We start from the raw sequence: 12976 nt of genomic DNA, 5'->3' as shown, positions 1-12976 counted from the left end.
AAAACTGATTATGAAGTAAGTTTCCACTAATTCATCTAAACAAGGTATTTTGTAGACAAATAAGCAGCTGTGGCAGTTTGTCCTGAAACAAATACAATTTCAACTTTTTTCTCGAAATGATCAAAAATATATATTTTTAATGTGACTCTAACGATCCAGTCCAATCAGCAACACATCCGATGGACAAAAAAGGCGCATAAAAACGTAAGTGAAACTAAAGAAATGCAACAACAACAATAGCAAGCCCTACACGCTCTCTCTCTCTCTCTCTCTCTCTCTCTCTCTCTCTCACACACACACACACACACACACACACAGGGTTTCCAGTTTGTGCCATTCTTTAGTGCAGCAGCGAGTCTCACTGTCAGGAAACCTTGACAATACTTGATTGAGTTATAAGAAAGAAGAAAACCCTTATGCCGTGAAAGTAAGTCACCCTCTATCTTCCTGCTTTATGTCGACTTTTGTCGGGCAGAGCGATCCGTGTTTGGTTTTTTTTAATCAGCCGACATCTTGTTTTACTGCAGTAACTGCGGATCATCGCAGCAGCAGATTTCAGAGTTGACAGCGACTCAGCGTAAACGAATTCAAACTGTGGCATCTTTTATTTTTATAATTTACTTTTTAGGAGCGACCATATGTCCACGTTTAACCTTATAAACACTCGAGTAACGTTATAAAACCAAGTCAAATTCGCATTGTAAGTCTTTTACTTCCATTTTCCATTGACCTGCTTCATAGTATGATGGAAATAGTTACTCTAACTTGTTTTTAATACCTGCTTCACCTTCACGCTGTCATTGATCATCCGTGTAAACAAAAGACCGTTAAAGAGGACCTGCACTGTCGCACCACTTCACTTTACTCACCCACTGCTGCTGGTGATTTACTAGTAATCTAGATAATCTTAAATCTTACCTGACAGTGCAGTGATTACCAAAAAATATTAGGTCAGTAAATAAAGAGTAACTTTATTGACTATTAACAAAGTGCATTTAGTGTCTAGGAGGGGAAATAAAGATAAGATCTTGCTGCCACCTACAGGCTGCCAGCTGTCCCTGCAGATCATCTCAGTTCAGGTTCAGGAAGAAGGATCTGTAACACTGGAATTGCCAATAAACTGTATAAAGTCTGTACAGCTGGATTGTAATCATTTACAAACTCTTCTCTGTTTTTTTCATTTAGTTCTGTTTAAGCTGTAGAAATGGCTGAGACAAGAAAGAGAAACCAAGCTGACTCCGCCCTCTCACTGCCCAAACAGCCAATCAGCTCCCGCAGTGGGCTGCTAGTCAGGTATGTCCGATCATAAATGAAGAAACTCTACATTGGAAAACGGTTTTTACTGCAGTGTGTTTACAATTTATTATCTACACAGAGCTCTCTTTGTTTAATACTTACAGATAGGTGACATAATAAAGGAAAAAGTGGCTATGTTATGCTGGCAGGATTTAGACCCCCTTAGAGGGAAGAGTCTATAAATCATTCAGGAGTTGTTCTGAGTGATAGAACATGACACGAGGTTTCACTGAATAACCCGATGAGGATGAAAATGATGTTACTCTGGTCTAACACATTTGCCTGATCTCAAACAGCTGAACAGCTGTGGAAAAGTTTGGAGCTTCTTCATCAGGTGAGAGGGGAATCTTTTAGGAGAATGGAGTTCACCCTCATGTAGAGTTCACAAGACACTTGATGCACTTCTTGTTACCAGCACACGACATTGTTGTTTTTCCTTTAATTTGTCACCTGCCTTCACATTCCTTTTCTGCCATCCTATTAGCATTTAGCTCAGAGGTCCATCATGGATCAAGGTTCACAGTTATTCTCAGTGGTTTTGGACCTTTAAAAAAAAAAGAAAAGAAAAAAAGATTCCTATCCCATTCTGAACAGTTCACAGACGAATAGAGATGACTCTCCCGGTTCCAGCCGTGTGTCTATGAAGAGTGATGGATCCATGTACCAGCCAGTTAATTTTGGTGACAAGCAACATCAGGGGTAATCCTTATTTTGTACTTTAAAATGTTTTCCATTAATTTGTTAGAGGTATTCTTCTTTCACTTTCACTGGAAACAAATACAATAGAAACACAGATGGTTTCTTGTTTGTGGAATAAATACAAATATCTATGTTTTTAGTGCAACTGAGTCCAGAACTCCCAGTGTTGTCTCTATGAAGAGTGAAGGATCCATGTATCATCCAGTCAACTTTGGAAAGACACAAAGGTAAAGATTTTTTCCCCCTGAATGAATAAATTTAGCACATTAAAGATTAAGTGACAGACTGATTTGACTGACCTGCGATTTCACATGTGGCATGTTGATTTTTTCTGTATTTTTGCATGGCAATTTTATTCAGTTCAATTTTCAATTTGATCCCTGTAGTAGTTAATGTTATAATCATTTCACCTTAAGAAGCATAATACAAAACTGGATTAGATTTCAGAGCACTCACAGTCACTTTGTCACTTTGGTGGAGTAATGCTTAATGCTTCAGTAAATTTAGCCTAACAATAGTGTATCTGATGCAAAAAGAAATCTTCAAGGGCCCCAAATTTAATGAGAAAATGTGCTCTTCAACTGTCGGTGTTGTTAAGTGCAGCTGTTCAGCACGTTTTACCTGCATCGAATTTTACCAGGAAAACGCTTTGCTTTCATACAGAAACATTACACTAAATCTAGTTTGCTCGTGAACACAAAGGCAGGCTTTTTGGAATAATGTCATAGAACAGATTAATTGGGAAAGAGTTATGTGGCCTCAATAGATATTGCCACACAATAGATAACTTTTTCAAAGAAAAACCTTGATCTAGTAAAAACAATGAGATTTCATGCAGAATATAGATCAATGTTTTCAAACTGTCACAAATTCAATTATGAATTCTGCATCATGTGACAAAGTACTTGAAGAACCTGGAGGTCTTTTCAACAGGGTCTAGATTAATCCTGCTAAAGGGGCAACATTAGTTTCTGCTGAGGAATATTACATTTGATGTTTGTGGACTCTAAATTGATAAAACTTTGTTTTTCAGTGTCATTGCACAGTCATACAGTGTACAATAGTACAATGAAATTGGAAAACTGTCCCACGTTGGCACGACACGACACAGTAACTTAAGTAATAAAAAGAAGAAGTGTATGATGTGATGTTGATGGTGTATGAAGGTGACGTTTCAAGGCTGTTTATTTTCCATAGCAATATAGATATAAATCTCCAGACCAACATGTTTCTGAATACAGGAGAATAGTTTCTTTGTTTGTTGATCAAATGAGGCTGCCTCACAGTCATATCACTGTTTGTGATGCACAATAATAATGGAATGTTTTCTTCATCTCCCATCTAATCCAGCTGTCCAGTGTGTGATGAGGTTTTAAGGGATCCAGTCCAGTTCATGTGTGGACATGAGTCCTGCAAACAGTGTGTCTGTTCAGACCAGTTTGATTCACCAGCAGAGGAGTCCTGCCCACAGTGTGGAAAGAAATCCAGAAAAACACTGAAAAGCTTGAAAGATACTGAAGATGACAGTGGTATGTATTAATAATTTGTAGAACTACTATGAGAAAAGTTTTAAACTCTCATTAGATGTAAAATGAGTTTGAGTGGTATTTTGAATGTTTGAATATTTGGGATTTTCTTGTTAATAAAACATCTCTTTTCTACACAGTTTTGCAGGTGTGCCAGGGTCTTTGTAATTGGTGAATTTTCTGTATTTTAATTTATTTTTTTCACCTTACCCAAAATTTCAACAATTAAACCAGTGAAAACTTTAATTTCAAGATTTGTTTTCTTTGTCATTTTGTGATTTTGCATTTTTCCTCTTTAGAAAATGAAATCATTCAGTATTAATACTAATTTTGGGCTTGTTCATCTTGCATTTCATTGTTACAGGTGACATCAAACTGTTTGAGGCAAAGAAGAAATTGAAAGAAGCGATGCAAAGAAAATTTACTTTGGTGTCTGAAGGTATTGGTGACAAGCCGAGTCCTTTGAACAACATCTATACAGAGCTCTACATCACCACTGGGGAGAGTGAAGGGCCTCGTACAGAGCATGAGTTCAGATATGGCACAAGTAAACTGGAAACATGTTCATCAGTCAGTCTGAGTGACGTCTTCAGACCGTTGCCTGGTCAACACACACCTCACAGAACAGTTGTGACGAAGGGCGTTGCAGGAATTGGAAAATCATTTTCTGTGCAGAAATTCATTCTTGACTGGGCCGAAGAGAAGGAAAACAAAGACGTAGATTTTGTTTTCAGCCTTTCTTTCAGAGAGTTGAATTTGATTTCAGGTAAAAAAAGCCTACATGAGCTTCTGACTTTATTTCACCCCACACTGTCTGATCTCAAAGATTCAGTGGATTATACCAAAACCAAGACTGTCCTGATCCTGGATGGTCTGGATGAAAGCAGGTTTCAGCTTGACTTTGAAGGCTTTAAGACTATAACATCTGTCAAGGAAGTAACATCTGTAAGTAATCTCCTAGCAAACCTCATCCAGGGTAACCTTCTTCCTGATGCAAAGCTCTGGATTACTTCCCGTCCTGCAGCAGCCAATCAGATCCCTGCAGAACATGTTGACATGGTGACAGAGATAAGAGGGTTCAATGATCCTCAAAAAGCTGAATACTTCAGGAGGAGATTTAGTCATGATCCAGGTCTTGCTGAAAGGATCATTAAACATATTCAGGCTTCACATAGTCTCGACATCATGTGTCAGATCCCGATCTTCTGCTGGATTTCTGCAGTGTTATTCCAGGAAGTCTTTGGAGGAGACACTGAAACTGAAATTCCTCAAACTCTTACAGAGATGATGTCATACTTTCTCTGTGTCCAAACAAAACACAGAAGCAGAAAATATGACAAGGACGTTGAGACAAACAAAGAGAAGCTTCTGAAAACACAGAAAGAATTTCTTCTGAAACTCGGCAAGCTTGCATTTGAGCAGCTGCTGAAGAAAAATCTTATCTTCTATGAGGAAGACCTGGAAGCCTGTGGCATTGATGTTAAAGCAGCATCCATCTACTCTGGATTTTGCACTACAGTTCTTCGGGAAGAAGAAATAATTTTCCAGAAAAATGTCTTCTTCTTTGTGCATCTAACTGTGCAGGAGTTCTTTGCAGCTCTCTACATCTATGACTGTTTCATTAACAATAATACTAAAGATATCAGTATCTTCTTTGATTTAAAGGGCAAGGAGCATACTTTAATTGAACTTCTTAAAATAACAGTAGACAAAGTGCTGGAGAAGAAAAATGGCCACCTGGACTTCTTCCTGAGATTCCTTCTTGGACTTATGGTTGAACCCAATCGCAGAGTCGTTCAGGGTCTGCTGACTCCACCAGATCAAAGTCAAGATACTGACAAGAAAATCCTGACTTACCTAAAGACTATCAGAAGGAAGAACCTCTCTCCAGACAGCTGCATCAACCTTTTCCAGACTATGGTCGAGATGAGAGATCACAAAGTCAAAGATGAGATTCAGGAATATCTTGCACTGTCAGATCGCTCAAAAACAGAGTTGACTCCCCTGCACTGCTCTGCACTGGCCTACATGCTGCAGGTATCAAAGAATGATCTGGAAGTCTTGGACTTAAAGAGTTACAACACATCAGATGAGGGCAGATGGAGGCTGATACCAGCAGTGAGGAGCAGCAAAACAGCCTTGTAAGTTTTTTTCACTCTTGTTTGTGAGATAAACTCTTCACCCTTAAATAATTTCAGCAAACTGGACTATTAGCCAGAATGCAAAAGAGGAAGGAGAGGGGACAAGTCCTCTGTATTACAAATGGCAATCACATGGTTGGCCATTAAGTATCTTTAAACATGCCTTTTCTTTACACCTATCTGTTCCTATGAAAATTAATAAACACCCATCACCCTCCATAGACTAGCAGACTGTAAAGTAACTGAAGAGTGGGTTGATCATCTGGTCGCTGCTCTCAAATACCCCTTCTCACTGCTAAGAGATCTGGACCTGAGCAACAATGACCTGAAAGATTCAGGAGTGGAGCTGCTCTGTAAAGGACTGTCGAGTCAGTGCTCCAGACTGGAAACTCTGAGGTACACTAAATGTTTATGTATCATAATGTAAACATAGACAGCCCATCTCCACCTCCTACAAAGTGAAACAGATAGAGTGTAAATACTCATTCCTCCAGTCATTTAGTCTTTCAGCGATGCAACAGATGTAGTCCTGCTGATGGATTTCTAAATCTTCTAAAACCTGCATTTATATGTATCAAACTTTTTTTCCTCAGGTTATCTGGGTGTCTGGTGACAGAACAAGGCTGTGATTATTTAGTCAAAGCTCTGAAGTTAAACCCCTCACATCTGAAAGAGTTGGACCTGAGTTACAACTATCCAGGAGAATATGGAGAGAAGAAGCTCTCTGAGCTGAGGAATGATCCACAATACCGGCTCAGCCAAGTCAAGTAATTTATTCCTTTATCATCCACTGTTTGGAAAATGGTCCCCAAGCTCAAAACAAGCACGGAAACACCCCAGGAAGCTGTTTGACAAGTTTTTTAATGGATGAGAGCCAGCTCAAAATGTTCTGCTAGTCTTCATCCCAAAATGCTTTCTATTTCCTGTTAATGATTGAGAATACGTTTATTTCCCGATTGTAGCCCTTGAACAAACTAAAAATAGTAATAATAATAACAGCTAGTTAACAAACAAACAGAACACATCACTATATTATTATTATTTGTAAATGTACCATTTACAAGCAGATGCACCACAATGAGGAGAAGAAAATCTGATCTGATCTTAATCTGAAGTGTTTTAAACTTTAGTTTTTGCTTTTTCACCTCCTAAAGATTAGAGCACAGTAGGGCTGCCACAAACAATTATTTTGATAGTCGACTTGTCACCGATTATTTTTGCGATTAGTCGACTAATCCGATCATGCATCCATTATTGCACCAGCATGCATCTGCTCTTATATAACGATCATTAGCTTACAGCTTGAAGGGTTTAAGGTATGTGCTAACTAAAAATAAAGACAAGATGATAGTTTATTAAATTTTAATGAAATTTGCAGATTGTTTCGGTGAAGTTTAATAAACTCCTTGCTATCTAAAATATAACAGGACACCGGAGTATATTCTCGAGCATCTCACACTTCTCATAATCAGTTGTCTGCTTGACATTTATTCAGCTGTGTAAAAACTAAAACTTTAATCTCAGCCAAACCGATTTACTCAGGAACAAATAAAATACTACAAAAAAAAAAAGCCAAACAATAACATTTTTAAGTTATCTAAGTGACTTATATATGTTTAACCTGAGTAGCGAAAGACGGCGGTGGGTTTGAAAACGATTTGCCGGGAGTCCGGTGTTCTCACGGGCTCTAGTGAGCCTTGCCCCCGGCTAGCTATCGAGCTAGTGAGTAACAGACGTCTCCGAAAACGTTGGAGCTAGGGTTGCCAACCGTCCCTTAAAAAAACGGAATCGTCCAGCATTTAGAAACAAAAGTACACGTCCTGTATTGAGCTAATAAGGGACACACTTTGTCCCGTAGTACAGTGAGAATCAAAAGTAGTCTATAACTGTTAATGGAATTAACGCTTTGTTTGAAAACATAATTCCCAGCCCCTCTCCTGCTCTGTGACCAATGAGCTGACAGCACACTTATGACAATTCGAGTATGACAATTCAGATTACCGCTTATCTCATTGGTCGAGGAAAGGTCGCTTACGGAGAAAATACCGGAAGACAACAGATGACCACAACAAGAAGCATGGCCAACAGGGAAACAAACGCCGACACTGCGGTGCAAGTCTCGGACGACAGTACACCTAAAGCTGGGCAAACACTGTGCGATTTTTTTCAGTCACCTTATTCAGCTCCTGCTCAAACTGCACGATTGACTCGCAGGGGTTATAAGTTCGTAGGTCACGATGCAGGGTCTCACACTATACGGCCCGATGCTGTGATGCGACCTGAGTGCTCACACTGTGCCTCCATAAAATGAAGGTTATAACAGAAAATCTGTCGCTCGCTCTCCCTCTCTGTCTTTCACTCACACAGACTCACACCACCACCATCAACTTTGCTAAATTGCTAATGAAAAACATTGATCAGGCAGCTGTGATTGAGCAGTAATGTAAATCCAACTATTTTCACGGTTGTTGTGGTCGTGATAATTTTGTGAGGCCACATCGAAAAGGCTCGGATGAGCTTTCCAAAGTTCTACAAGTTGTGCCAGATCACACGCTGCACAGCCGTGCTGCTCCGCTTTTTTCACTGACGTTTACGTGTTTGCGCGTGAGCAGTGTGAGCGGCTGCGGTGACACCCTCACGAGCGATTGATGATCGGGAGCTGGTCGTGAGGTGTTAATCACTTCTCGTTACCCCACGTATACTACACGATGCACGATGAAGGCCAAAATCGGGCCGATCACCAAATCGGTTGCACGACTCAAAAATCGGCTCAAAATGGGCCAAAAATCGCACAGTGTAAGTCCAACATTAGACCAGCAATGTTTGTTCCCCTCAGAGAAAGAAAAAAGGCTGCAAAAGTACAGGGAGGAATGGGAAAAGGAAAACACCTGGCTGGAAAAGTGCATGACAACACCTATAAAGCGCACTGCACTGTGTGCCGGTGCACTTTTTCCATAGGCATGTTTCTAATGGCGGGCACATGAGGAACATGAAGGGCGTGAAAGCTCGGGGAACCCTTAACCAATTTTTTGTCCACCAGGCCACAGCAGAAGCAGATATGATATGTAAACACTGGTTTGTTTTTTTTAAAACCCTCTGGTTAAGGTTAATATGGGCATGTGCAATGAATATCAGCGCTATGTGGCCAGAAGTGTGATAATATAATTTATTTTGTGTAATAAACAACTGCAAGGATAGATGATTACAACAAATAGATGACTAATACATAAAAGTAATACATAGATGAATAATGATGATGAGTTATGATGCGTAATCATGGGAACAAGCGGGTTTACAAACGGGAGCAGCTGATTAGCATTAGAAAAGCTGAAATAATACCTCAACTGAAGCCAATTGTACTAAATGCACTATATGTGCACTGTTACAAGAATGTTTTTCGTTCTATTGTTTTCTATTAATTTATATAATTTTAAGTTAAGCAGGACAGAGTTCTTTTAAAGAAAGATTTACTTATATTCTCAAAAGTTAAGCATGACAGGCTTCTGTTTAAGAAAGAGACCTGTTTTATTGTGTTATTGTTGTCATTTTGAGCTAAAAATAAATGGCTAAATGATCATTTGTTTCCCATATGGTCATATCACAAAGAATATGTATCTACTTAAATCAAATTCAAGTCAAATGGTTAAAAAAATAATTTCACACACAAAAAAAAGAGCTACAAAATTCACCACACTGGGAAGGGTGAAGACAACTGGGTCGCCCGGCCCCGGCCACAAGGTGTCCCTTATTTATTTTTCAGGGAGTTGGCAACCCTAGTTGGAGCGCTTTTGAAAATATGTGGTGTCTTGATAAACTGAGCAGATATTTGAGATTTACACAGCTACATGCTCGCCTAAAAATATGTTAAACGTTTATTTTGTGACCCAGAAAGAATAATAAGAGTAATATTAAAACTAACTAGCTGCCGCCATTGTTGGAAACTGAGCTGGGCTGCGCTATGAATTCTGGGAGAGAGCTACTTCTTCTTCTTCGGGGTTTAATGGCAGCTGGCATCCTTGTACATGCAGTGCTGCCATCTTCTGTTTCAGTCCGTTATTACACTCTTAAATCCTACTACTTATTCCTGCGTCTTTCGTGATCTTACAAAGCTTCAAACGACGCGTCGACTATTAAATCAGTCGTCGATGATTTTGATAGTCGACGTAATCGTGACTAGTCGACTAATCGTGGCAGCCCTAGAGCACAGCCACCTTTTTCCTGGAGTTTCATGCTGTGATACTTGTAGAGTGATACAGAGTAACTTTCTGTTTCCTAACAAGTCAAGTACCCTGGTAGTTACTCAAAAAAATAACATACTTTTCTTAAACGGAATGGAGTATTTTACTTAATTACCCACTGAACAAGGTAATTTGTCACACCTCTTATTACATTACTGCCAAACAAATCCCAAATCTTTCTTTTAGTGATTACAGGCACAAAGTCGACAACACAAAGCAAAGCTTGGACTACAGTAAATTTAATATATCAACCTGTATGGGTAGAAATTAAAACTAAAATGCTGCAATTCTGAATAATCATCACTGCCTCTGTTACCTGGTGAAGATCAGACCGCTGGGGTCAGCATGCACTCAGCTTTATCATCACCCTGTTTTCTTGGCCAGCAAGAGACCAATATTGGATGTTGGGTGGTGAACAGAATAGATGCACATATTACTAATTAATAGTTCCATTTCTATTTTTTAAACTCAATTTCCTCCACAGTTTTGAACATGGTGGAAGTCACCGGATACACCCAGGATTCAAGAAATGTGAGTATCTACAGGAATCTGTTTGTTGAATGTTGCAATGTCTGAATTCTAAAGGCATTAAGATCCTACAGGACTTAATTACGACATGCTCATTTCAGGTTAATGTGCCAGAACTTTTGCTTTAAAGCAGCTTTCTGTGTTTCACCTGAGCTTCCAGCGAGCAGCCTCCCTCAGTCTCTACCACACACCACCACAAACAATCACCATCAGTTTCAGTGGGTCCTCTTTACATAGTGTTTTCTGTGAGAAAGGATTTAGACTTATTAGATCTAATGGTACATGTAAAAATACTGGATATTGAAGGACAGCAATAAAATATTAAGAATCGTAGAAATACATTGTTTCTTTTTAAGACCAATTCCATGTACATTAACTTCATTGTAATGGATTTGAAACATTCCTGTCATGGTTCTGCCTTTAAGAGGAAAAATAAACATCACTCGTGTATTCAGAAATGTGTACTATTAAAGACTTTACTGATTATATAAGTGTTTTCTTACCTCCAGATGCCTGTGCGCTCACTTTGGACTCCAACACAGCTCACAAGAACCTGCTGCTCTCTGAAGAAAAAAGAAAGGTGACCTGGGTGGAGGAGGAGCAGGCTTATCCTGATCTTACAGAGAGGTTTGATCGCTGTCAGCAGGTGCTGTGTGAGCAGGGACTAAAAGAGCGCTGCTACCTGGAGATGGAGGTGTCAGAGCCCTTATGTGTTGGGTTAACATACAGAAGCATTGGCAGGAAAGGAGATGTGGATGACTGCAAGCTGGGACAAAACAACAAGTCTTGGTGTCTGATTTGCTCTGATGGTGGTTGTTTTGTTCAGTGCGGGGAAGAGAAGGTCTGTATATCATCTCAGTGTTTGCGCTGCAGTCGGGTTGGGGTGTATCTGGATTGGGAAGCTAGCACTTTGTCCTTTTACAGAGTTTTTTCTGGTAGCCTCATTCACCTCCACACCTTCAAAACAACCTTCACTGATCCCCTCTACCCTGCTGTTGAACTTGACACCCGTTCCTCTGTATTGTTTTGTCAGCTACCGTAGAAAGAAGTTTCACTGTAGGTTAGAAAATGAATGCCTGCTAAACATCTTCAGGAGGCTAGACATCAGTTGAAGCCTCAGCACTGTGGAGAAGGCTGTAGCTCGGTTGGTAGCGCAGGTTACCTAGTAATTACAAGGATGGCGGTTCAATCTTAGGCTGCTTCAGCCTGCATGCCAACTATCCTGGGATAAGATACTAACTCTGCCCTCTCTGACACTCCGCACCTGTTGAAGTGTGAATGTTAGGTAGAAAGAGCATAGAAATAGTGCTTTTGTGAATGGGTAAATAAGACAAGTGCTTTGAGTGCTCCAATAGAGCAGAAAAGTGCTATATAGGAACCAGTTCATTACCTTTATCAAACAGACAAACACAAGGTCAAAAAAAGTTGCCCCCTTGAAGTGATCAGTTGATCCTGCAGAGAGGATAAGACAAGAAAACATGTACTCACTATACTTTTAGTAACCTTGTTTTATAAACATAACCTTAAGTATGAATATGTATACTTTCTAAGTTGTGGGAAAAGGGCGTGGAGCTCCTGTCTTCATTAAGTGGCATAACAGTTTTTATATAAAATATTATATGTAATGTGAGTTATTTATATGACTCATCATAATGAAACATGATTTCTAAAACCACATATTTGTCACACAGGACTGTGAAAATGATGTTAGCATTAAGTTTGACAGTGTGGTAAACAACAGAATAGACTAGTATCAGAACAGCCAGGAAGCAGGCAGGTGGTTGATAGCAGATCTTCTTTTTTTGTACTTACACATAAGTTACATTGTTAATTTGCTAGTTTACCTGCAGTTTACCGCAGCCCAGGTTAAGTCTACACACTGGCTGTTACCTGTTGGTGTAGATCTCATTTTAAACACATTATCTTTTGAATGAATGCATTTGTATTACATACTTTCTTTAGCAGACCAACATGCTTACAGTATTAGTGCTAAAAAGTGTTTTACATGAAGTGTATACTATATTTATTTACAGCTAATGGGAGTGTTGTTAGTTTGAAAGAAAACTAACCACCCAAAAAAAGTGTTTGCCTCCTGGTTTCCAGTTCACAATATTTTGATCAAAATTATACTCAAAGCTTTGAAACAAGTGTGTTGTAGGAAAAAATGATTCCTTACATTAAAGTTTTGTGATACATTAATGAGGTAAACATGGTCGAGGTCTCACTACTTTAAAAGCATTATGTCAGTGTTGATTTGATAGCTTAAGCTGCTCTCTCGGGATGAAGTAAAAGTGGAGCAAGCAGCAAAGTTGCACTAGTACATAAGGAATGTTAATTCCTTGTGTACTAGTCCTTATGTACTTAAGATAAGCTTTTATCTTAAGTATTAGTCTGGTTCTTTTATGTCGATTTGAATGTAAAGTATATAATAAAGCAGAGAATAAAAGATACCTTAGCTGTGTGCGTGCGTGCGCGTGCTTCTTTTTTGATTGGCAGCAAGTTTGTTCCTTTTCCTCTGATGTTAGACTGATGAAAAACTGCTTTGAAC

The 12976-nt window shown here is 39.3% G+C and overlaps 1 protein-coding gene across 1 annotated transcript; it reads left to right on the top strand.

Annotated features, from left to right (window-relative positions):
• Positions 1 to 309: 309 nt before the first annotated feature.
• LOC134624629 (NLR family CARD domain-containing protein 3-like) lies at positions 310 to 11479 on the top strand. The gene is made up of 10 exons (XM_063469639.2): positions 310 to 427; positions 1186 to 1293; positions 1891 to 1995; positions 2136 to 2222; positions 3346 to 3524; positions 3886 to 5662; positions 5885 to 6058; positions 6256 to 6429; positions 10385 to 10431; positions 10938 to 11479. The coding sequence occupies exons 2-10, from the start codon at positions 1205 to 1207 to the stop codon at positions 11468 to 11470; spliced, it is 3165 nt and encodes a 1054-aa protein (XP_063325709.1). The 5' UTR covers positions 310 to 427; positions 1186 to 1204; the 3' UTR covers positions 11471 to 11479.
• The last annotated feature ends 1497 nt before the right edge of the window (positions 11480 to 12976 follow it).

This window comes from Pelmatolapia mariae, linkage group LG3_W (genome assembly GCF_036321145.2).
Source record: "Pelmatolapia mariae isolate MD_Pm_ZW linkage group LG3_W, Pm_UMD_F_2, whole genome shotgun sequence".
Taxonomy (NCBI): Eukaryota; Metazoa; Chordata; class Actinopteri; order Cichliformes; family Cichlidae; genus Pelmatolapia; species Pelmatolapia mariae.
The sequence above is the reverse complement of the archived record's forward strand: the minus strand, read 5'-3'. Positions and strand labels throughout refer to the sequence as shown.